This window comes from Etheostoma cragini, chromosome 23 (genome assembly GCF_013103735.1).
Source record: "Etheostoma cragini isolate CJK2018 chromosome 23, CSU_Ecrag_1.0, whole genome shotgun sequence".
Classification (NCBI taxonomy): Eukaryota; Metazoa; Chordata; class Actinopteri; order Perciformes; family Percidae; genus Etheostoma; species Etheostoma cragini.
Genome location: NC_048429.1, coordinates 3,160,206 through 3,187,016, shown reverse-complemented (window position 1 = coordinate 3,187,016; position 26,811 = coordinate 3,160,206). Strand labels below are relative to the sequence as shown.

Sequence of the window (26,811 nt, the reverse complement as noted above, 5' to 3'; positions counted from 1 at the left end):
GTGTGTGTGTGTGTGTGTGTGTTACCTTGCTCTCCATTCACAACTTGAGCCTTGAGGTCCAGGATGCAACTTTTCTCAACTTCATTTCCCCCCTTTTCTTTTCAACATATATGTTTGTAATATAACAAGATGCTGACAAAGTATTCCAAATAACAGACACATGAACTCATAATGCAAACAATAATTTAAAGATATATGAACACGGGGTAGGGGTTATATAAGAGGGCAAACCCACCTGAACTGTTCAGTCTTGGACTGTAGTCCAGGGCTGCAACCAAATCATCAATGAATCAATATAAAGGGAGGATAAAGTCCAAGGTGATCTCTTCAAATTTTTTGTTTTGTTTAGCAGACCCCCCCAAAGAATATTCAGTTTAATTCATTTTTTAATCATATAAAGTAGGTAAAAGTAGCACAAACTCACATTTGAGAAGCTAGAAACGGATAATATTGGGCCTTTTGTGATTGCGTTTAACATGCATTTGACATTGGGGACCTCCCAAAGACCGGGACGTCCCAGAGAAAAGAGAGATTTGTGCTTGAAAATGAATGTATATAAACGTAATTTCTAGGAGACTGGGTTAAATGTTTGGAGAAGAAAAAAATCCAAAGTTTATGTGTAAGATGTTGCCTTAAGGCAGAGGTACTAATCATGATGAAATAGGCTAAACACACATCACCTACTCAATAAAACGGCTTTCAAATGGCCTTTCGCCTTTTGTTATGTAACTTGAAGTTTATGTTCCAGCCATATGTCTGTCTGTGGACCGAGAGGAGAATGTGCGAGATGGAGAGAGTGAGACAGAGACGTGTGTGTGTGTTGGGGGGGGTGTTTGGAGACGATGGGAGGGGTTTACAGGGGGGGAAAATCCAGCTGGTTTGCAGGATTGGAATCAGACACCACAAAGGTCCACTGAGACAGAGACAAAGCACACACACACACACACACACACACACACTTCTGTCGGAAATCCTGCAGATAGGTAAAGACTTGTGTTGTTGAAGCTTCAGAGCGGTCAAGCTCTGAATGTAGATCATTTTAAATAAGTCCTAAGGCTACGATTCGTGTCGAATACCAGCGAGCTACAGCTGTCTTATTCTATTACAGGATTCTTTGGGGGGGGGGATTACATGGGAAAATTACCGAATGACAAATATGTTCCTTAATAATAGGAAATGATAAAAACCAGCTGCAGAATCTCAGTTATGGAAAGCAAATTTACTCAAGTACAATTTTAAAATTCTGGTACTCTACTTAAGTATTCTTGTACTCCATTATATTTCAGAAAGAAATATTGTACTTTTTACTTAACTACGTTTATCTTACAGCTTTAGTTTTGACGTAAACACAATATGATGCATTACTGTACTACTCATCTCCCCACGACAACAAAGCCCTGACATGCATTTGTCAGTGATAAGAACAGAATAACATAATATATCCTAATAATAACTACTTTCATAACATGCACGTTCACCAGCCGAGGAATGTGTTTAATGATGATGATGTGCATTATGGGAAATGCAGGGTTTTTGGAGCTTGACTCTAACTTAACACTAAAATCTTGATTTTGATCAATCTGGTGCCCCTTGAAAACTTACCAACTTGATGAAAGTGCAACGCTTAATGGCTGGAGTTCTTCTTTAATTAAAAATCATGTAATTTGTTTTGCATTTAAAGCATCATTTATTGCAACTTGGATCTCATTCTCGTAATGTTTTGCCATCATTTCATCAGTCATCATAACGTTATACTCACTCAAATATTTACTGAGATCTGGGAACACGTTGGTATTGCTTTAGAAGTCAAAATACTTGTAAAAATAACTGCATTTGTTTTGGCTAATCATAAAGTAGTATTATTGATGCACTTCAAGATTAATAGCTCTTTATATTAACCGCCTTTAATAATAAAAAGTCAGTATTCATGTAAACACTCTGAGGATGATGATGTTTGACAAAACCCCTACCCAAAAAAACAATATTATGGATGTTTAATTTCAGACATTTATTTACTGTTTTAATCACATAAAACCTAAGACGGTGGTAAACTCATTTAAAACACCGAAACGATTCGTCCAACACATTGTAAGTTAAGGTTTGTTTTCAATAGAGGAATTTCAAAAAGTGAACATAAATGTTTTAGCTTTAGCGCCAAATTATCTCTTTACACACTGCTCTAGAAAGTTTTTGGGTGCCACTACAAGGTAAGCGGAGTTTGTTCCGAACATTTTGAAATGAAGCACACATGGTTTAATTATGTGCAAATACCCTAATTTGAGAAGATATGTGAAAATGCCCTTGGACCTCAGAGGGTTAACGCCTGAGATTCTGACTCTGCATTACCTGCTTTTGCGGTATCCTAATTCCACTTTACTGTGCACACCTATAGCTCAAAAGTTGAACCAAGGTATGTTGGTGTTTAATATACAGCGTTGCACCCCCACTCATACCTACAGCACGCAAAGGCCATGTTGTGTTAAGCAGCACACTTAGATGGTCTTGTTAGTGAAGTGAATGTTCTATATTTAGTAAAGCACGACGTGTGTGTGTATGTGTGTGTGGGGTGGAGTGGAGGGGAATGGGGGGTGCAATGAGACTGCAACGTTTGTAACTCAGGCAGCTTGAGAAACAGACTGGAGTCTTTGTTGGGTCTCTCTCTCGCTTTCTCTCTCTGGGGGTGTGTTGACTTGAGATTCCTCGCAACAATGTAAAGCCTCTCTGTAGCATGTGTGGGATCCTCCAACCTGTTTCTTTCAACACTCAGACGTCCCCCCCCCTCTCTCTCTCTCTCTCTCTGTGTGTCACTGCTTTAAAATATCATAATCAAGTTATACAGGTTGTAGAATGACAACACATTGGCGTGAAGGTGGAATTTCTACTTTCAACTCCCTTCGGCCACGCCTAAAACAATATTTCTTTGACGGCGTCCTGACGTAGTAAATAGACGTTTGTGTGACGTAGGACATTTCATGACGGGTAATCATCATGCACCAGAACAGAAGGTGACATCAATCAAATAATACACTTTGTTAGTGGGGAACTCATTTTTCCGATTATTCCGACACCACACAGCATAAATCTCAAAATGTGTAAAAAATAAAAGTGAAAAATAATGCCAAGTGATTCGGATCCGCTCTAAAAGGTAATGGGTTCCTACTTGGCCCATGCTACACCCTTCCACCAATGAATCCATGAAGTATGTAAAGCCATTGATTAAAATTGATTTCACAAGTCGCACAAAGGTGGGAAACGTCACAAAGCTGAAAACAGGGCTTTTTTCTGACTTTTTAGAGATACGTGGTTCTCCCCTGACAGCGAATATGATATGAATATGATCATAGAATATGATGCATTTCTGTAGATACCCAACAGCATATAAAAGAAATAAAAGTAGCACAACCTTAAACATCTTTAGCAGTAAAATGCAACATCAATGCAGTAGAAATATTGTCATTAAGTACTTTTTGCTTTTGATACTGTAAGTAAATTGTGATAAGACTCAACTACCTCTACTTAAGTACTGTTTTGAATGCAGGACTTTTACTTGTAGTGGAGTAGTTCTTTCAACAGTGTGGTATTAGTACTTTTACTTAAGTAGAGGATCTGAATACACAGTCAGCATAGAGTTATTTCATTTCACGAGAGCAAACACACATGGAGTCGAAGGTAAACATCTTGATCCATGTGCTCACAGTGCAGAGCCTGTTCTCCGCTGGGGCAGGGCATCCTGCTTGCCGGTGGCCTCACTCTGTCTCTCGCTCTGAATGGTCCATGTGTCTGTATCGGTCTGTCGGCAGAGACGGTCATTTACAGCGCGCACACACACACACACACACACACACACACACACACACACACACACACACACAGAGATAATGAATAAATGATGATATAACCAGTCACATTTTACTGCCAATCAAAGGTCAAGTGTCTCTGTTATCAGAATTTCAGAAATACTCACGTTCCAGCAGGGGATGGAATAAGTATTTAAACCCTTTACTTATACTAAATATACTACTGAAGTCAAAGTAAGTTTAGTCCGCAATATTTTATTCGAAGGTAAAAGTACTTCATGTTCCCTGCCAGTGTTTTCCTGTCTCATGACGTTTCTGGATTAATATTCCTGCTGCATTCATGTGTATGTTGCATTTTTACTACTGTAGATGTTTAAGGTGACGCTCATTTGAACTCCTTATTGAGTAGTTCAATCTACAGTGATTTATTTTTTTATTTTGATTAAAACCTTTATTTAACCTGAATGGTCAAAACAAACGAACAAGCATCACACATATAGGAAAGGAACAGGTCACATGTGGCAGTTAACTTTTTGAGTTACACGGCATTTTAACATGGCCTTAAATTCATTTGGTGGGACTAGATCATTTAGATGTAGCAAGTTTTCCCAAGACCATGGAGCGAAGTAAGAGAAGCAATGCATCATGTTCTACAAGATCATCATATGTTTGTAGCGTTGCTGTCCTGTGAAAACCACAAATCAACACATCTGGAGATACATGGTTTTCACAGGACAGGAAGCGGATGAATTGTAATTGGAAAACCAAAGCTGTCAGGCAGCTAAATGAACACTCCTGTGTGTGACAATAAAGCACACACAGGGAGTTATTACTGCAGGTGTGGTGCCAGATCTTCAGGTTGGTTGACTGGGAGTTAAGAAACTAATTATTATATACCCAGATAGCCAACAATGGTACATTTCATTTTACAAATGTTATATTTGTGATGCTTGTAGAAAACTTAGTGTTTTTTCTTCATGTAGTCAACTGGACAGGAGGGCTGGTTTGAGAGTTGTACTCGGGATTATGAATGAAAGTGGTTTAATTGGCTCCCGACTGGACGATGTAAATTCTCACAGTCAAGATATGCAAAAGAAATATCATAAAACTTAGAGTTGTACGCTTTTCACATGGCAGCAGCAGTGGAACAGTACAGTGAGTACACATGGGCGTAAAAGTTTGAATCATTTGCAAACAATATCTGCCTTGCATGGCAACTTCGCCACCATCTGTGTATAAATGATGTGTGAATGGGTGCCCGAAAAGCGCCTGTCCAGTAAGGTAGAAAGGCGTTATCTAAAGGCAGTCCATTTACTCGAATGTACCTCTTCACTCACTTTATCATTGCTTTTATCGGAGCCATCTTGCTGACTTGAACTCCTTAGCTTTAGAAAGTGACAGCCGGTCTGCACATGGTGCACACATGGACTCAGGAAGGACACATTTTTCCCTTTTTCCAAATCTGATGCAACTCTTCTCCTGTTTTTGAAACTGTGCTCACGTTTTGCTGCAGGCCGGCGGCCATTTGAGGGCAAAGCGAAGGTAGTAATCAGTGTGTGAGGGATCATTATGGAAAATCCACAGGAGCCTTCGTTCTCGGAGGCATCGCTAAATTTACCTCCTCCCTCAGTTCTTCTGTCTTTCATTCTCTTGATTCTGCAATTCCCCGTCCCCCATCTGTCCCCTCTGGTTTTGCTTTAGGCACCATAAAAGGTTTTAAATGGATGTGCATGAGTGTGTGTGTGCGGTTAGCACGGGTGTGGGCTTAATCTCTGTGAGTAGCTTATACACCCAGCCCTGAAATGAGCCTGGAAGCAGTTTTCTATCAGTTTCAGTATTCAGGATAGTAAAAATGCAGCTAACTCACCACTCTTTCTTTTTTTTCTTTGGACCTATAGCAATTTTAAAAGTTCCCGCGGTTGAAAATTGAGCTTAGGTTCATAGTTTTGGGGCAGGGAATCCAATAATATCCATGTTAAAGGCTTTAAAGTTGCAGAATCAACAGAATTTCATTTTTGGGGCTTTCTGCGTGAGCTTCAGTGTTGCAAACATCAAAGTGTTTAAAGCCTGTAAACTGCTTATTAAACAGTAAGGTGCATGAGCTTTGAGACCCACTTAACTTTCAAGGGGGCTTTTTTATGTATGCAGCTCATATCCTGTGTACAATCTAGACCACTTAAAACAGAAACCTCCATCCTCCTTTCACCCATCTTTTCAGCCCTCCTTCTTGCCCCTTACTTGTCCAGGGTGAGCTGCGAGTCGGTGCCTGTCCAAAATGCCAGAAGTTTCTCCAACGCTCCCATTTCTTTTAATTTTCCTCTTTCCCATCTGCTTTTAAGGTTTTTTAATTCAACTTTTTAAGTCTTAAATTTTCATACAAACTGTTTTTGCACTCTCCAAACTCTCAATACTCCCTCTATGCATCACATTTCCCATTGTTACACTTGTGAAGATGTAACTGCTCTCCTAGATGCAGTTTTTCATTATTTTCTTTGTCAGAAAAACCCTCAACCTTGACCTGTCACTTGGCACCGCACGGTCAAACTTTGGGGCAGCGTCTGCACTACAGTTAGGCGGTATCCAAATTTTGATACCGTCAAACCTCCTCCCTGTGTGTGTGTGTGTGTGTGTGTGTGTGTGTGTGTGTATGAGTATGCGGATGTGTGCGTGTGTGTGCGTGTGTGTGGATGTGCGTGCGCGTGTGTGACTTGACATTCAAACATGCGTCTACTTGGCAAGCATCCGCCTCAGGAATTAAGATCAGAGACGTGCCCAAACAAGTTTCCCAGAGTGTTTGCCTTTTGCAGGGATTAAAACCACCCCAATGGGTTACTGAAGATTGGCATTGACCCACTTTTTACCCACAATCCAGCAGGAGGTGGAGTCAGGATTGCTTCAATGAAAATGAGTTCCTTACTGATCTTAACAACAAATGTTTGGGGGATAATCCCGCAGCTAACAACCAAACACGATGAAAGCCCTCAAGAGAAGAGTGCTACATTTAGTTGAGTTGAGCTTAGCTTTCTCTCCATCTTCTCACATCAGGACAGCAGCGCCTTGACGGGATTTACACAAGACCTGTTGAGAGAGCTGATGGCAATGAAGATAAGAAAAGGAGCATTTTGTGTTGGAGTGAAATATTTTCTAAGTACAAATGGAGTGCTGGAGAAAGCTAGCGGGGGTGAGGGAGTTCACTAGTTGAGTAACAGCTGGATGTGTGTGTGTGTGTGTGTGTGTGTGTGTGTGTGTGTGTGTGTGTGTGTGTGTGTGTGTGTGTGTGTGTGTGTGTTTAATGGTACTTGATGGCTAGTCAATGCTAGAGTGCAGAGATGGAAAAAGTTATTTGTGTGTGTGTGTGTGTGTGTGTGTGTTGTTGTTGTTGACTGAGTTTACAACAATCACACACACACACACACACAGGAAAGGGCGGGTGAGAGACAGCTGTGCTTGTTTTTTAACACAAACAGTCTTAACTGTGTTTGAGGACAGGAAGTATAGAGTTGTCCCAAACAGAGATCAAGTGATGTTGTTGCCAATAGATTTGATTCCATAATGTCATTTAGTTAGTTTTACTGGATATGGAGCTTTCAATCATACCAGAATGGGATCAGAATGTCATGAATATGAATATAAAAGCCTAGAATTATAGGTATTTTCAATCCAACCGTGGTGAAGTCATTGTGTCATCTGAAGGGTCAGTGTGTGTGTTTGGATGTGTGTGGACGGGGGGGTTGTACTCTGTATGACAAGACTGGAAAATGTGTGTGTGTGGAATTTTGGGAAGCTCCATGAGCCAGACGGTGGGGGGGATTTTTTACAAGAAGGGGGAGACCTACAATGAGGAGAAAATTACACAATTTTCCATTTGTCATTTTGTGGGTCTGTTTTTCTTTATCTTCTCTGTTCGAGGTCTCTTCTGTTTTACTAATTAACTTACACACACACACACACACACACACACACACACACACACACAAACACTCTAATATCAGCAGCGTGTCCACCAGATAACTGCTGACTCATACATTTGAACTTTGACTCCGGATCTCTTTGTCTCCACTGCAGCACGTCCTATTTTTCAACACACTTCCTGCCGTGGCTCTGCATACATTCTTTTACTTCTTTTAATCAAGCGTGAAACATTAATGAGACCGAGAAGAGGTCGAGGGCCGCGGTGTTAAACAGGAAATGGACTTTTTAGGTTGGGAAGCTGGCTTGTAATAGATCTGCCTTTATTTCTGTCACAGACGTTGTGTGTTTAGCTCTCCCTGCCCTCCCCCTGTAGGCGGAGAGCCCTGCTGGACGTCACACCTACTGTTATTCTCTTCTACATCCTGCTCTCTACATCCATTGACCATCACTCCACCCCATTACAGTTCGGTTTAAAGAACAAAGTCAAATATATGATCATATATAGGCAGATGTTGTTATTTTTTGTATATTTGGGGTCTCTAAAATTTACAATTTTAATGCCTTTTTTAAATGTAAAGAATATTGTTAATTTCTCCAGCCAAACCGAGAAATATGGTATTACTGAGACATGTTTTTCTCAATTGTACGCTTTATGCATGCGTACATATCCTTAGTCATTTTTCTGGACAAAGCCACACCTCTAACTGAAGTATCTGATTTTTCAAAGTGACCTTTAACCCCGCTCAGAGAGGAGACCCTGTCTTAAAGGCTCTGACACACCAACACGACCGGACTGACTGCCCCCCCCGCGTTGGTCAAAAAAGTTCCTCGGAACACACCGAAGCGTCCTCAACTTGAGCGTACGTTCTACGTGTGCGCGAGACATAATAGGTCTCCATGACAGCAGACGGCGCTGATCTTTATTGTCGCCCAATGGGACAACCGCGTCACATGAGTCAGGCTTCTCCGGAGTTTCAAAACCGACCATAATGGCGGCTCGTTCAGAATACGATCTCGCATTTTACGAAAACAGTTCACCCAAACGTGTTTCTGAAAATATTTAAACCCAGAAATAGGCTGTGCAGTTGCTGAAGCTGTCTTCATTTTAGATCGACAACAAATGAAAAGAGTTTTTTCAGTTTTTTTGGTGTTCGTCACGCTCATCCCCCTCGTCATTCAGCAGGAATATGTGTGGGTATTGATCAGGGCTACAAAAAATCATTAATTCAGTTATATTACAACAAAACAGGCAGGTTAAGGTCAGGATTTCCTTGTGAGATAAAACTTGCAGGAGATTCTTTGCTGCTTAATGTTCCTTATGTTTTTCTTCTTTTTCCTGGGGCGCTCATGATGTTCTTGGTTAGTAGATAGGTTTGGTAAATCAAGCTGGAATCGATGTGTAGACTCTAAGTCGGGGAGTGTGTTGGGTTGTACTTTAATCCTTGTGAAAAGAGGTTCCAGTCCCCGTTGTAATGAGTAATAACATTTTTGTGAAGCGAGGTCGCTCATGCCAGCTGAGATGAGACATTACAAAAACGAATGATGTCAAAAAGAAAAGGTGTTGTTTTTTTGTGTCATGCATGTGGCAACACATAGCTACAGACTGCATGCAAGTGTTCTCCTGTTAGTACTCCCTACATAGTGCAGACATGTAGCCTTGGTGCTGGTCTCGCCTCCTGCGGTCTCCCCCCTCCTGATAAGACGCAGATAGCTGAAGTCCTCCAATGCCTGTGATTTGTCTCATTATGCCAACACAAACAACTTCAATGCCACAGCCTCAAGTCTCAGTGCTGTCACAATAATGATAAGTGGTTCCAGACTGATATATAGTCCTGTTTGCTATCAGGGTTATCTAGCGCAAACACATGACGGTTTAAGTTGTTTTAAAGAGATTTGTTTTGGCTCCTTACGGTGCAGCTTGTGCTGGGTTTGATCACACATACCTTACTTATGGCCTTTTTCCATTAATGGTACCTGCTCCACTCGGCCACGGTGCCCTGTCCTCCTTTTTCCATTGCAGACTAGTACCGACTCATGCGTGAGGCGAGCCGTGGCTGGTCATCATAGCAGGAAACTGCTATGACCTAACGCGACACACACACAGAACATCGAAGGTGTGTTGTTTTTGATTCTCGGCATGTGGTTGTCGCCACAGCCAGAAGACAAATTTAGTTTCAAAAGAAGCTGGAGGCAGCAAAAAAAAAAGAAATGCTGGCTGAACTACTTAAACACGGTGGGTCTGTTCAGACACCGCCCCCCCCCCCCCCCCCCCCCCCCCCCCCCCCCCCCCCCCCCCCCCCCCCCCCCCCGTCTGTCGCTAGTGATGATGACGCAGTGAGTAGTGACGACTCTCTCCGACCAATCAGCAGTCTGCAGGTGTTCATGTCATCTTTTGGTATCGCCTCAGATCGCGAGGATCCTCAACGGAGGACGGAGGACGGAGGACTTTTTTTGTAAAGGAAAACCCAAAAGATGTGAGTCGAGTGGGAAAACCTCATTACTAACACTGAACAGCTGTTTTTAGTTAGTTTGTCGGTCCAATACTGTGAAGTTCATCCAGAAATTGAAAGTGTTTGGTGACCTGAGATAAGACTGAAAAGCCTTTTTACCCTTCTTTATTTAGTCTGATATCATATGCATGTTTGTCAGTTTCTGTTTGGGAGAGGGTCATTTTGAGGGACACACTGGTCCAAGACTGATATTGGATATGAGGCCCATACTGACTCAAATAGCTCGATACACCTGAAGCTAACAAAGGTCCACTGATGAAAGGCTAATTTGGGTAATCACACAAGTTTCTTCTGAGGCTACCCTCAGGACCAATGCTTACAGTCTCATGTGGACGTATTGACTAGACATTTTGACATAAATAGAACTAGGAATTGGAACAAAAGACTAAATATCGTATTTTTAAAATCTTTTGGATTGAAAAATGTTTTAAAGTTAAAAGCTCCTGAAATGTTTGATGAACAAATATTGGTATAAGTATTAAGGATTGGATTCAGAGCCGGAGAAAGAATTCCTGCGGCTTCGTAGATAATGTTTCTACACATGTACTTCAGCTAAGTGTTAAATCAGCATGCATGCATTGTTAGCATTCCAGCAGATACTTGCTGCACTCCTGGCTTTCAGCTGCAGGGGTGGGAAGCAACTACAGCAAATGAAGTTCAAAAAGGTACATTTTTGTGATATTTTTTATCTGAAATGTTTTGGGAATTTTGCCAGAGGGACAGAATGTTGAGAATTAGCTTACAAGGCGAGGAACTGGATTTTTTTAGAGTCTTGGGCCTGCTGGAAAACTGAGGAAGAACCAGTAACATTTTCCTCTTCAGCGTTGAAATATGATCGAGGAAAGCATTCAGTTCTAAGAGTTACTACATAGAAAAACCCTGGAGCTGGGCTCAATTTTGGCTGAAAAACAACCTGCAACAAAACTGAAACTGAAATATATTTTTTAATTTAGTTTCCGCTGCCTTTAGGTCTCTGCTTCAATATGTATTAGGCATAAAGACCGGGCAATATGAACTTACCAAACTTTTCTAGGTGTCTATTATTTGCTTTTACCCACTTACAGTAGTCATTATATCCACATTATTGGTGATTATTTATCAAAACTCTCGTGTTAATATTTTGTGAATGCGCCAATAGTCAACCCTACAATATCGCCACAATATCGACTTTGATGTATTTGGTCAAATATTTTGTGGTATTTGATTTTCTACATATCACCCAGCTCTATTATACATCTTCTCAGTGCATGCTATCATGGTGCTCTTTAGGGGTGTCTAGTTGCAATGGACTTTTCTTATTAATGGTTTATATTGATCTATTAAGTGAAGTGGTAAATTATTTATTAACTATTAACAAAGCCATTAGTTACAAGTTATAAACCTATTGGTGACTGGCTAGACTGATTAGTGGTATATAATAAAGATCTCTTTTAATTTTCCCACAGAAATGAATGAATAACAGATAAACCAGCCGATAAATGGTCAGGGATGTGTTCGGACTTTAATTCTGGTTATCTGGTTATGATGTGGCACGTGTTGGTAACGTGCGATAGTCTTCAACCTGGATCCAAACCAAATGAGTCAGTCAGTTCATCTTGACAAAAAAAGTCAACGCTGTGTGTGTTTTTTTTATTGGTGTGTGTTGAAGCTGGGTCATCGGCTAAGTACACTCAGATGAGTCCAGGGCAAGGTACACACACACACACACACACACACACACACACACTTGAGGCAGATGACCCTTGGGCCTGTGTGTGTGTGTGTGTGTGTGTGTGTGTGTGTGTGTGTGTGTGTGTGTGTGTATTTTCAGGAGCCGCTTCCCATCTGGTATTTGCTTTTCAGAGGAGGAAGGTATTACATCATCAAACTTTCCTCCTTCTCCTCCTCTTACCTCTGAAGTTTAAACCTCTGATCATTAAGGGTTAAAACAGACGTCCTACTTCCCTTTACAGAAGAATTACACACCTGAGAGGACATTCCGTCCTCCTCTTTCAAACTCCCAGACCGGTAATTTAAGTGATAACCACCAACACAGCTGTTGAGGCTTTTATTGTGAAGCCTTGTCCCTCGCCACTCCGCCTGGTAACTAGTTTTTAGGAAACTGGTCGACCCCTTTCCTTCAGACTGAAATATCTGAACAGTTATCGGATAGATTGCAATTACATTTTGTACAAACATTAATGATCCCCAGAGGATGAATCCTAATGTCTATGGGGATTCTCTGACTTTAGCTGTAGCACCACCACAAGGTTGACATTTGTTGTTTTGAGTGAAAAGAAGGATGAAATGGCATTGAAATTTGGTGCACACATTCATGGCCCCCTCAGGATGAATTGTAAAGACTCTGGTGATCCCTTCACCTTTCTTAGTCTAATACTTTTATTTTTTTATAACCAATTACTTGCAAAACAAATGACATTTCCAGACGCCTCAGCTGTACTTAGTGTTAGTTGCTGATTAGCCAAGACTGTGCATTCACACACAGCTCTACTTCTGATTGTTCAACAGACTTTCTGATCTAGTTTTGTGACTTTCCCTCATCAGCATTTCTCTGATTTAAGTAAGTTATATTGAATGGATAGCAAAGCTTCTAAAAGGGCTGTCCCTCTGTATTTCTGTGTGCAACACCGATGTTTCGCCACAACTCGAGCGATAATCACTCTGCATTTCCTCCTCTGTCTACAAACTTCATTGTTGCTTTGTTAAAAGATTACAATCTGCACTTTCAACAATGTTTTTAACATGTTGCATGGGGAAGAAACGTGTGAGAATAGCCTCCTTGTTATTGTCACAGCTCTTATTAGAGTAGTTACTGATACATGCCCTAGTTCCAGTTTAAACTCCCAGTTTTCCCTTCGAGGCTTCAGGTTCTGTTTCCCAGCTGGAGAGTGTTGAGTTACATTCAACCCCAAATGACACCTCTCTGTTAGGCTGCTAAGACAAAGAGGTTTCTGTTGGTTGTGTGTGTGTGTGATGAGTTACGCCCGACCAGTGACCGACCCTGAAGCTCGGTCTCCATCGCATTTTCCTCCTTCAACCACAACCACACACTCCCTCTGCAGAAATGACAGGGAGCGTATACAGATCCTCGCTATATGCATCTATTGGTGTGGTTCTGCAAAGTAAGCCCTCTCCCGTTTCCTTTTCTTAAACAAAATGAGGCTTTATTTCTGTCTGTGTAAAAGTCTGATGCTGTGATTTACTCGTGGTGGGCTACAACTTGAGCCCCGTTTTTGCCTGTATTTGTTGTCATTTTGGCACTAAACTAAAAGTATGGCAAATTAGCTATTGGCAACTGCTGTTTGCAGTGTGAATGTGTGCAGAAAACTATCATCGGATTAAAAAAAAGATGTTTCTCAGGCTAGTTCTGCAGTGTTTTTCTCCAGGATTTCAGAGCAGATTTATGGATATTTATTTGCGGTGGACTGAATTGTGACAGTTGGGCTCCAAGGGATTACATGGGGAAGTCAAAGGTCGTGTAAAACCACAAACATATAGTCTCGTTTTTTTTAAAGATGGATTCTGTATGTCATTACCCCTCCCTAAAACTACACCCTCTTTCTCTTTTATCGTTATGGTGTTTTTCTTCTCTGAATCTGAATAAAGAAAACAAAATTGTACAAAATGCCCTCATAATACAGACCAGTAAATACTAAAGATCTTTTCCTATATAAGCAAGTTAGAAAATATTCAGGGCCATACTTCTGTTTATTGTACAAAAATAAACTTAATTTTAGTTAAATAATGCTCACTTTTAGAGGAGTTAGTTGCTTTATAATTACTATCATCGCAGCAAAAACTACAACCGTCAGCGTCTGAAAAGGTTTAATAACATCAGCAGCATAGTTTGATGTAAGCAATGGCTCTTGGTAACTGCTGTGATGTGGTTACCAGGAGACATGCGGGGGGGGGGGGGGGGGGGGGGGGGGGGGGTGTAAACTACTGTAATGTAGATTCATGGTCTGTTTGCATCACACACACACACACACACACACACACACAATCACAGGCCTGAAACGGGCCTTATAGGGCAACGGGAGGTGGCAGGAGTGTGCTGCTGTGTTTACGGAGTTCGGATGTCCTTTCACTGAATGTGTGTGTGTTTGTGTGTGATAGAAAGTGCTTGAAGCCTCTCGGCCGGTAATTGAATCCACATGTTTGCCGTTGAGCTGTCCACCCTTCTCCTGTTTCCTCCATCTTGATTTCACTCCGTCTTTATCCATAAGCCTACGTCCCGACATCTTTTGTCATTCCTCTTTTGTCTGATGTTACCTAACTTGCCTAACTTTGTGTGAACTAGATATACTTTCCTTTCCATTCCTTCTTTCCTTCCCTTTCCTTTCCTTCTTATCCTTTTCTCTCTTCTCCTTTCCTTACTTGTTTTGCCTTTCCTTTTTTTTCAAATTTAATTTCCTTACCAAGTTTCTTTGCTTTCCTTCCTTTCGTCTCCTTTCCTTTCCTTGCTTTCCTTTTATTTCATTTCCTTGCATTGTTTCTTAACCTTTCCTTCTTTCTGTCGTTCTTTCTTTTACCTTCCTTTTTTTCTTTCATTTCATTCCATTCCTTTTTCTTATTTCCTTCCTTTATCATTTCCTTTCCTTTGCATCATTTCCTTCTTTTGTGTCCTTTTTTCCATTTCTTTCCTCATCTCAGTTTTCAATGTCACAGTTTAATGCATATTTGATTTAAATTGTTTATCCTCTCCTCATTGGCTGAACCCAGACGTTTCCCATATGGCCAATATTTCATTGGACACTTTCAGCGTATTCTGCCCGATGTAAGTTACATCAGAAATATTTTAACGTTGGGGTCATTGAGTTCTACCGAGGACAGGACTTTCAAGTAGTTTTTATGTGAATGCCAGACATAATCTCATAAGATTTTGCTGTGCCAATGATTAGTTAACTCTTACTTGCATGAGACTTGAAATATTGTGTTAGGCCTACTTAACAACCAAAAATGATGCCAATGTGGTGAGAATAGTTCACTTAGTTCTAAGAAAACTTTTCTTAGAACCAGTCGGACAGAGCAACATTATCTGTCAACTAATTTGTAGAACATTTGTCACTTTTTTACTTATATTTTGTTGATGAAAATGTACATGAAATATAAGTTAGTGATGATTTGCTGGCTGCTCAGCAGTAATTAGAGTGTCATGCTCACAAATGTTCACACAGGAACTGTATGTCAACACCTGAACATGGATGACACGACATCTGAACATTCTGCTTTTTGAAGGATGGAACAAAAAGATAGAGAGCGGGAAAGAAGAATCCAGCAGCGGGCATGTAGTGGAGGAGGACGAAGGGGGGATGAAAGAGGAGATTAACTGAGATTCACACACGCACACACACAGAAAAAGAAAAGCAGTGATTGGAAACAGTGAAAGACAAGTTTATAATTGGCTGCTTCAGTGTTCCCTGAGGGAGAGAGCAGAGGAAAACTTCAAGGAAAGGTGGCAGTAAAAAGATGTAGCGGTCTATAGTTACAGGGCCGGCTGTCACAGCCTCTAACCGAGTGGCTTTGTATAATTATCTGTCTTTCTCCTTGACTCCGCTGGCTTCAAATTGATATTTTATGCTTTCATTAAATAAGTTATTTATAGTGTTTTCTTCCTCCTTTGTGCAGCACTTCTCCGAGCTCCTGGACGATCTGTCCCAGGATGCTTTGCTGGGCCAGCTTCTCAGCGACCCCTTCCTGTCCGGGGTGAGAGGCGGAGCGGAGGCCATGGAGGGGGAGGACGGGAGCGACCTATCCCCGTCTTCCCCTCTCCCCCCGCACATCACGGCCGAGCACAGCTACTCGCTCTGCGGAGACAGCCGCCCACAGTCGCCCCTGTCGCACCTAACCGGAGAGCAAGGCAGCGACGCCGGTGAGACACAGATCATCATAGTATCTCACTAACACTAGTTAAAGATATTGCTGTGTAACTGACTCTGTAAGTTCTCTCCCAAACTCTTATACTTTGAATAATACATGCATTTTTACCTATGCATTTATTTTACATTATTCTTTCTATTTAAATTTGTGTAATATACACACCTTTAAGTCTTAATAGCAGGTGTATAGGACCAATAATTCAGTAAACAGAGACGGTACACAGTCAAATTAATCTACCAACCAAAATCCCTTAATAAAATGTAAATGAATCACAGTGTGCGGGATTTCTTTTCACTTAAAACATCATGAAGTGGAAATAGATTTTACAAAAACATAGGCTATAGAACGTCTAAGTCCTTTAAATTGGAGAGATGTATTCCAGATGTTTTAGTCAATTTATAGTTTGGGCAACACTGTTGTTATTCATCTTATGTATGCACACGATCTGGTCCAGCTCTGTCCATAAAGTGGTGGGCTCCAGCTGATGCTGAAGGTGTGTTCTCAGTGTGGTCTTGATTTTGATATAAAGTATAACGCCAAGAAAAGCCACATAATGATAATTAGAAGCGATGAGGACAGGAAATCCACTTTTCCGACCTTTTATTTGTCAGATTGTCCTCTTGCAACTAAATATTTAGGTCATGTCATATCTAATGACTGGATGGATGAGAAAGACCTTTACCGACAGCGATGTTAAATTAAGTCTCAAGCTAACGTGCTTGTAAGGAGGCTTTCTATGAAGTGCTCTTTGTTTAGAACATACATCAATCCCACCGCGATGACTGGTCGAACTTTAAGCAAAAGAGTATGCAGAGGCTGAAGGTAGCATTGGTGTCCCTAGGTGGCATAGTGCCAGTCAGTTGTTTGTCTCCACTAGAGTGCCAACCTGTGAGGCACTCTTAAGACAACTGATGTTTAGTTTTGTGTCGTCTGGACAAGTCACAGAACAATATAATTGAAGCCCATGTCAGCCTGAAAAGCTGTTAGAGATACACTTCTATATTAAGAAGACATTGGTGCAATAGCCTGTATATCCTGAAGACAAATGTGGAATTGTTTTGTGTGTGTTGGATCACCTGTTTATACTTTTTGTACTGTATGAGGTGTAATATGGACCTGTTGCTGCAATAAAGCTTTATAACAGTCCCAGAAACACTAACAGGAGTCCATGTTGCTTCTTGTGCAGCAGAGTCTGATGGGGACGCTGATTGGCCCATGGAGCAGGAGGACGCAATTGACAGCATCCTGTGTGACACTCCTTCCTTCCTCCCCAACCTGTCTCTCTCTCTGGCCTCCAGCGCAGGGCCCCAGGCTCCTGAGGGCCCCGCCGTGGCCCCTGACGCTGCCGCCAGCCCAGCTCAGACCACAGTCAGCAGCCACAACCAAAGCAAAGGCCTCAAGGTGAGCGCTCAGGGTCATGAGCAGGATCAAAATGCACATTTTGATTTTGGTGATTTTTTTTTCACTGTTTGTATCACTTCTCTCTACAGATCAAAGAGGAGAACATTATCCCCCAGATTAAACTTGAGCCTCATGAAGTGGACCAGTTTCTCAATCTTTCACCCAAAGGTCAGAATTTAAATGTTTCTTCCTCTTCCACTTCCTCTTGCATGTGAGTTATCTAATGCTAAAAGGACCCCTGCTGGCCATTTGTTGTTACCTCATAATGTCCTTACACTGCAAATAAGTTGATACTACAGTAGTTTATTTTAATACTACTATCAGCAATAGGACTTTGAAGGGAAAAGTCATCTGTGTCCAGTTGGACACCTTACTCAACAATCACTTCATTTTTAGAAATATATTTGAATACGTTTTTATCTTAAAAAAGTCCCTCATAACAATTGTCTTTCAGGTCTGGAGTCGCTGCAGATGCCTCCCACTCCTCCCAGCAGCCTCAGCAGCGACTCGGAGGGCAGTCAGAGCCCCGTCCACGCCCCTCCCGGCCTGTCGTGCCCCACCTCCCCCACCAGCCCTCCTCCATCCCAGGCCGGTCTGAAGGCGTCGCCTCGCGCGGCTTCCTCGCTGTCCAACTCCCCTCTGCTCACCGCCGCCCATGTAAGTAACATCTGATGTCATTTGTATGATAGTTTGCTTCTTTTTTCTAACCATCACTCAAAACGTCTCACATTTTTATTACATAGTAGTCTATATTGACAACGTTTTACTTCCCTGATTGTTCAGGTGCTGCCGGAAATTCCGCCGGATGTTTGTTACCTTCCGCTTTCTTTGTGTTGGCGTTCTAAAATCCGGTGGATTTCTGAGGACTATGGTTACCTGGTCCTCAGATCTCTGCAGGGTAAATCCAGACAGCTAGCTAGACTATCTGTCTAATCTGAGTTTTCTGTTGCACGACTAAAACTTCTGAACGTACACGTTCCACCAAAACAAGTTCCTTCCCGAGGCTATTTTGCAGAGGCGCCGTTGCTCTGTCCGGCGCTTAGCTCTGCCCATAACGACTGTGATTGGTTTAAAGAAATGCCAATAGACCAGAGAACTTTTTTCCCATCCCTGAATGCTTTGTAGTCCTTTGCAGTGCTGTGGAGGAATGTCTGGCAATGCGAGACTAATTACATATAAACAGCCAAAAAGTGTTATCAATATTATGTTCCAACATGAGACTTCCACTTATTTAGAGTTATTTACCGGCTAATAATAAACTGTATTTCATCTGAAGCCTTCTTCTTGCCTCATTGAGAACTGACTTCAACAAAACATTTTCTGGGTCATAACGATTGGATTTCTCTTTGTGTGTGTGTAGAAGCTGCAGGGGTCGGGCCCGCTGATGCTGACGGAGGAGGAGCGTCGTACGCTGGTGGCTGAAGGCTACCCGGTCCCCACCAAGCTGCCGCTCACCAAATCTGAGGAGAAGGCGCTGAAAAAGATCCGCAGGAAGATCAAAAATAAGGTACAGACAAATATTTTAGGCGAGGATATCGATGGCCATATTATTATTAATAAACAACCCAAACAAGGTGTCAATTACAGGCACTTAATTTGAATTAAATGTAAATGGCCTGCATATTTATAAGTGTGGTGATACATTTTGATTCAGTGGAGTTTTTGCTCTGTTAAGAATAGAAGGGATGAAAAGGGCAAATAATTGGGAGAGATACTGTTATTCAAGCATCCATCCTTAAGAAAGTGTAGACTTAAAGCGTAGATTGAAGAAATACTCGGATGAAAGATTAAAACATTACCTTTTTTCCGATAAGCAGTATCATAAGAATTTAATTTATTTAAAGACGTTCCTCTTCTGTCTGCACTTGTTTTATCATCCCTGACATATCAGATTACAGGAGGTCATGTTTTAAAAAATAAAGCTAAATAAAAACTCAATACTAGTTGAACTCTGTAACATGACGTAAATTAAACACGTGCTTGTTCTCCTCTAAATGTGTAGTTCTTTTTTTTAGATTTCGGCTCAGGAGAGTCGCAGGAAGAAGAAAGAGTACATGGACGCTCTGGAGAAGAAGTGAGTCCTCCTCTTCTTCTCTATTCTATCATCCAAGCACAGAGACGGGGACATTCAAATAACTAGTGCTCTGCAAAAAAAAAAAGACGTTGGCTTGGTCTGCTTTCGTTGCTTTTCTATGTCTCGTTTGGATTTATTGCAACTCCATTGAACTATTACAGTATTCGTATATTGTGAGCAATCTTTTTGGAGCCAGAATTATTTAGTTATTTAGAAGTTTTTTTGTACGTAGTAGTTGTGCGACAGTTCGCCTCTCCTTTTCTATGTAATCTCTTCGGATTTTTTCTCTTTTCATGTTTCATTCTTTTTATTGCATGTTATGTTGTTTTATTCTTGGTTCTTGATGTTAAGCACTTTGGATTCCTCCTGATTGCTGTAAAGTGCTATATGAATACATGTTGATTTATTGATTGATCGATTGATTGATTGAAATATATTGCTGTATGGTTGAAATGAGGTTTTGTGCGTGTGCACAGAATAAAATCAATCAATCAATTTTGTCGGTTACAAAAATGGCAACTACAAAATGTAATGAGAAATAAATTAGATATTTAAAAAAAAAAAAAATCTGAAATGCATGCATCTAGTCGTGCTACTGTAGATATAGAAAATGGCCAGTCACTGATCCTGCAGTACTCCTGTCTGACCACAGGGTGGAGACCTGCTCCAACGAAAACAACGAGCTGCGCAGGAAAGTGGAAACTCTGGAGTGTACCAACAAGTAAGAACACACAGTCGATGTACTCAGATTACACACACACATGTGCACATGTGATTGACTTTGTATAAAGGTCCTGAAACGTGTGTTTTAGACCCCCCACCCATTAAATTCAAGTAGTTCTGATTTTGGAGTAAGAAGAGGTTCAGGTAACAAAAATATTGTTTAATAGCTAGAGAACATCTAAATATTTCTACATATCTGTATCATATCAACAATAAAATACATGTAGTAATAATAAACATAGCTATTAATGATATTTTATTATCTTGTTTTATTGCTTGAAAACAGCCTCAGGTCACACTAAAACGCAGTGGGGGAAAGTACATTTACTCAAGTACTGGTTACAGTTTTTTTCGGACTGCTAAACAACAGTGGGCACAACTGGAGCTGCATGTGCAAAACTCATGTTGTACAAACTGCTTTCCCCACTGTTAATATGTAAATAAAACAATGAGTATAAACCGGAACAAAACTGTTAAAACAGAGTGTTGTCTTTTATTCAGGATTAGTCAGAGGATCTGTTCCAAATTGTACAAACTGTAAAGATGAAAAGTTAGTATTTTCTGTATTGGTGTTTGATGCTAGTGTTTTTACTCTCAGTGAGTGACAGTGTGTGTTATCTCAGTGAGGATTGGGCATGGTGTGTTCCGCACTGAGCTGGTTTTGAGACGTGTGTTAAGAGTTGTGTTGCAGACTGCGCTCAGAGTTTTGCAAATGTACCTCCTGTTGGGCCCACTGTCGTTGTGACAACCGAAAAAAATTAAACAATGGAGGATTCAGTTCTGAATATGAAAATGTTACTTTGAATCCAAGCCTGTCACATTGGAATATAGACTGGAATTTCACTTTCAAACTTTAATGTACCATTTTTACGTTTCACAATCCTTTAAAGGTATTTGTTTTTTCTTACACACAGTGTAGCTGAGAGGATCAGGGAGGAAGGATGTGTTAGGAAACATTGAATTGTATAATTGAATCAAAAGCTCCCTGTAGATCTGTTCAAAAGCAATTTGGCACCCATGTATAATCATGAGGCTATTTGAATGTAAAATGCTCAAGCTGCTTCAATTTAGCCTGTGTTGTTCACTCTTGTTTTGCATGGATGAATTGTGTGTGTGTGTGTGTGTGTGTGTGTGTGTGTGTGTGTGTGTGTGTGTGTGTGTGGTGCACCCAGTAAGTGCAGTGTATACATCTGACTGGACCACAGCTGTTTTGGGTCTTGTTTTCCACTCAGTGGTTAAAGTGGGCTTTCTGCCTGAAAGTTAAATGAACCAGTGTGTGTGTGGTGTGTGTGTGTGTGTGTGTGTGTGTGTGTTTGTGTGTGTGTGTGTGTGTGTGTGTGTGTGTGTGTGTTTAGTTTGTGTTGATTCTGGTGCACCTGGACCGTGTGCATGTCTTGTTAAGCTGCCCTTTTAACGAAGCAAACAACGGAACAGATCCTCTGACAAATCCTGAATAAAAGACATTAACTCTGTTTTAACAGTTTTGTTCCGGTTTATACTCATTGTTTTATTTACATATTAACAGTGGGGAAAGCAGATCTTTTATTTATAGTGAAATAAAACTTCTACAAGTTAAATCATGTAACCTGTGTATATTGTGTGTGTGGGTGTGTATGTATGTCTAACCTGTGTGTTCTTCCTCCCCAGGTCTCTGCTACAGCAGCTGCAGTCTCTGCAGGCGGTGGTGGCCGGCAAAGTCCCCAAGTCCTGCAGGATGGCAGGCACCCAGACTTCATCATGCCTAATGGTACGTGTGTGTGTGTGTGTGTGTGTGCGTGCTTGCTTGTGGTGGTGAAACATTGATTAAAATATTAAATTTGAAACATCTGCTTCCATCATTCATTAGCAGCTTAGCATTTATAATGTTCTCTCTCTCTCCCCCTCCCCCTCCCCCTCCATCTGTAGGTGGTAGTGTTGTGTTTTGCTCTGTTTTTGGGAAGTTTCTACCCCGGCAGTTTGAATCCGTGCTCCAGCATCACTGAAACTGGCCTTGCTTCTAAACAGCTGGCTGTCAAAGAGTCCTACACAACCACAGGTAATTAAACTATACACTCTATAAACTTTCTAAGGGTGATGTTACTTACTCTTTGTGTTTAAAGCTTGTTGGGCAGCCTCCAAGTTGTCAAAAATAATCTTATTCATTGAGATTCAAAACTGATGATGTCGGAACCCTCTTTTTTCTTGCAGGATGAGAAAAATTAAAGGTGAAATGTCATCTTATAGGTGCTATATTGTTAAAAGTGAGATTTCTGTGTCTTTTGTGGTTTATAAAGCAGGTCAAGGTGCTATTTATACAGCAATACCTCAGAGACACTTAGACAATACCACAGAGAAAAACTCACACAGCCGGTATTCAGAAACTGCGTTTTAAATGAGTTTGAGACTTTGATGTCACAACTATACTATATATAGGTAGAAAGTGTCACTACAGTGGTGTTACAGTCATTACCCAGCTGCCATGACAGTGCAGAGACTCTGAAACCACAGTGCAGGAAGACCCGGAAAACTGACCACTCAGAGAAGTCTGGGCTTTTTTAGGAGGAGGGCTTAAAGGGACAGGCGCCAATGACAGTGTTTCAGACAGAGGGTGAACACATGTATACAGGGACATTCAGACAATAATGTGTTTTTAGTACATTAAAGCATGTAAACATGTTCTAGTAGAGACCCAAAATACAAGTATGATGTTGGACATGAGCCTAATATGGGACCTTTAAGTTGAAGAAACCTCAACATTAATAAGTCATCACAATTAGACATTATATATTTTATACACATATTTTGAATGATATAGAAATGCTATTGTTTCCAATTTAACTACAAAAACAAATATATTAACTTATGTGTGTGGCAACAGTAAGATATGTACCCTGAGACTGGCTTTCAAATTATTATTGAAAGTAGACTTTTAGACAGATTTCAGCTAAACTGACCTTTCCTGCGGTTTTCATTGTAATGAATCATTACATCATTAGTTCCCGACTATAAAACTGTGGAGTCCCATTATAACCTCGCCAATAATCGGATTCCACCTACCACACTGCTATGAGAGCTACAGAACCACTGATTAGAAGAGCTGACCTTTCACTACATCCTTTTAACTACCTCCCACACACACACACACACACACACACACACACACACACACACACACACACACACTATCTTGGCACTATCTTTGTGGGGACCCGTCATTGCCATAATACATTGCCTAGCCCCTTACCTTAACCTTAATTATTACAACTAAATGCCTTACCTTAACCCTTACTCTCACCCTAACCTTAACCTAATTATAACCTTGATCCTAGAACCTAGTCTTTACCCTCAAACAGCCTTGTGGGGTCCAGCAAAACGCTGTAGGGACCCCACAAGTATACTGAACTCCCGGTTTTTGGACCCCATGAATATAGTTAAACAAGAACACACACACACACACATTTTTAATAGAGACCAGACATAATTTTCTTAACAATCAAAGTCAGTTTCCTGTCCAATCCTGCCCACACAAACAAACACACAGGCAGTTTTTCAAAAGGCAGAAAAAATAACATAAAAGTGTGTTGGCATAGTGTGTATTTGTGTGTGTTGCACCCATGCATGACTGGTGCCAGTTGTGAGTGTTCAGTCTGAAAAGGTTGAAAAACTTAATTATCCTGTTTTAGATACAGAGAACATTTTTTCCTCAAACAGTAATATATTAAAATAAAAAAGTTAAATAAAATGTATTTTTTTTCTTTTTTAGTGAAGTCAAGGAATCTGTTATCAACATTCGAAGACGAGCAGCCACACCTCCTCGGTTTAGGCGGGGAATATCCCGCCCAGTGGGAGGACACATCGGCCGTTGTCATGGCAGTGTGGCGTCGCTCGGAGCAACAGAAAGTGGCGGTGGTGGAGCCCAACATGGTGGAAACACACCCCCCCTTCAGAAATAAAATCAATGAGACGCAGACATCAAAAAACCTGCTGCTGGACCGGCAAAGGTAAACACACACAAGCTTTACAGTTATTTCGAATATAACAGGAAAAGTAGTTAGCATGGGTAGTGATAGCAGCAATAGCTAAACACATGATGAAAACAGCGCCACCTACAGACACACAACAGTCAGACTGCAGCTGAACAGGAGACAAATAAGACTTTTTCAAAAGATACGAAACTTACATATGTATTTAGCCCTGGATTTTGCTTAAATAAGCCCTCAATATAATGAAAGTCTGGATGACATTTGATTCCCTGGTCTCACTACACAAAGAGATCCTTTGCTGATTTAAATCTAGCTCTGTGTCATCTTAATGTGGGAAGTGACATATTGTTTCATGTTGTCTGAACACACCTCTGATCGTTGTCTCTCAGGTCTCTGGAGCAGAGGACGAATGAAAACAGCAGTAAAGTGATAGAACTGGAGCGAAGGGTCAACGAGACCTCCTGAGGTTCAAGTCAACACCCCCTCTAAACGCCCCTCCATCCAGGGACCCCACCTCCCTTACAACCCATAATGACATTTGACCTCCCCCTCTGTAGAGCATGGTTCAGTGTCCTGGAGCAAACCTCATACAGTAGTTCCCACTGATTGTTCCATCTATGCTTAATCAGATACACTGTAATAGTAGTAATAATAATAATAATAATAATAAGAAGAAGAACAATAATAGTAATTTCAAAGAGGCACTGGTTGCCTTAGTTTCTTAAGTAAAATTGCACTGAATTATTCTTACATGAGTCAACTTATCATTTGTATCTGTTGTCTTAACTGACCCGACTTGAATCACGTTGAGATAAATTCAAGTAGATTTATTTAATGATGCAGAGTGGCATTTATTCCAGTGGAAAATATATTAAAATATGACACGTGAGGCTTTTTACAGGACACTGAAAAAGAACCTTTGTATTTATAGAAACCTTGTTTGTTTTGTTAAAGTTATTGCTTTTTGTAGTTCTTTTAATGTTTTTATTCCATTCCAGTAAGGCATACATCCCATTTTGATACGTGTTTGTGTTCATATTGTATTTTATTTGTTTTATTTTGTTATTTTATTGTACTCAATATATTGTTATTGTTATATATTTTCTTCAGCTGACTTGACATTTCAAATCGGGGTCTTAACTTGGGGGTTCCTGCACTCATTTGAAAAAAAGTTTCAAAATTCTTTATTTGTTGATGTAAAAAGTTTAACATCATATTTGGGATGTTACATGTGTGCTGATAAATCTGCAGCTCAAATCTGCTATTTCCTCACAATTAATACTGACTGCAGTTTTAAATAAAAAGCAAAAGAGAGCCCATTTTTCCACAAATGTTCATATTTGACATGTGCGGAACTTGTTAGTTATGTTTCAGACATTTTGACTTCGCTCTGTCTGTGTGATGAGTGTTAGTCAAGAGTCAAAAGCCTCTTGGGGGGACTATTTTTTGTCAGGTTGCTAGTTTAGCTTTTGTTTGCACTTGAGCAACAAACTACACATTCTTTAAGGTGGACATTTTAGAACATATCCTTTACTTGCCTTTTTGTAGATCGTTAGATGCGAAGATTGATACCACTCTCAAAGTTAAGCTAAGGTCACCAACCAGCTGGCTTAGCTTAGCATAAAGATAGGGAAACAGCTCTTTTATGTCCAAAGATAAATAAATTAAAAAAACACCAATCAGCATCTCTTAGGTCACTAATTTCCAAATGAGATTTGAGATATTCATTTGTACGCTTTAGAGGTTATGGTTTTTACCTAAGACAGAGCTACGCTAGCTGTTGTCATGCTAAGCTAATCGCCTGCTACCAGTAGCTTCATATTTTTTGTACAGGCATGAGTGGTATCGATCTTCTCGTCTAACTCTGGGCAAAAACATTGAAAAGACGTATGTCCCCAAATGTCAACCAAGTGTGATGGAACCACAGATTTTACTTTCTGCACTAACTTTATTTGGCCTTTGATCCTGTGATGCTTTTGCCTTAAACACTTCTACTGTCAGCTCCGAGAGTCTTTATTTGCTATTTTTCAGCATTTACCAAAACACTTTCTTCCCCGACATGAAAAAAGTATCTATTTTTGTAAATATAAGTTGTTAATAAATAAGCAAGTCTAAATGTGTCTGGGATCTGTAGTTTATAAACCAATCCATAATTCATTCCGAGTTTATTTTTGATGCAATGTTGTTGATAAATGATAAATATAGCTTCACAATTTGTCCTGACTTTCTGTTGGGTTCAGTTTGTTGATTACAGGTCATGGCTTTAAAAGTCTTAATTGTCTTCTTCAAGTGTATTACAGATGGATTCTCAAATTTCTCTATTGAAACATGTTATTTCATGTATGTTACAGATCTCTTGTGTTCCAGGTCTCTGCATCCATGTTGTAAATACCACCACATTTGTTGAAAATGAATATAGTTTTTAAGTAAATTAAGCCCAGAAACATACGAAATTGTGACTCACACTGTGGGAATGAGTCCAGTCCTGTATAGAGACTAGAAAACAATATTTGTATATTCTGGTCTCATATTTTACGCTTTGTAGATCAATC

The 26,811-nt window shown here is 40.5% G+C and overlaps 1 protein-coding gene across 2 annotated transcripts in view; it reads left to right on the top strand.

The window, feature by feature from the left end:
* Nucleotides 1-25,811, top strand: part of creb3l2 (cAMP responsive element binding protein 3-like 2) — a 26,492-nt gene extending 681 nt beyond the window's left edge. The window contains exons 2-12 of one of the 2 annotated variants that reach the window (XM_034863274.1): nt 15,848-16,091; nt 17,289-17,500; nt 17,590-17,668; nt 17,955-18,157; nt 18,861-19,007; nt 19,516-19,574; nt 20,227-20,295; nt 21,945-22,044; nt 22,203-22,332; nt 24,040-24,277; nt 24,649-25,811. In XM_034863274.1, coding sequence (XP_034719165.1) covers nt 15,848-16,091; nt 17,289-17,500; nt 17,590-17,668; nt 17,955-18,157; nt 18,861-19,007; nt 19,516-19,574; nt 20,227-20,295; nt 21,945-22,044; nt 22,203-22,332; nt 24,040-24,277; nt 24,649-24,724 — 1,557 coding nt within the window. In that variant the 3' untranslated portion in view covers nt 24,725-25,811. Of the gene's footprint in view, nt 1-15,847; nt 16,092-17,285; nt 17,501-17,589; nt 17,669-17,954; nt 18,158-18,860; nt 19,008-19,515; nt 19,575-20,226; nt 20,296-21,944; nt 22,045-22,202; nt 22,333-24,039; nt 24,278-24,648 lie in introns of both variants that reach the window. The other variant, XM_034863273.1, reaches the window with a different exon arrangement.
* Nucleotides 25,812-26,811: the final 1,000 nt, after the last annotated feature.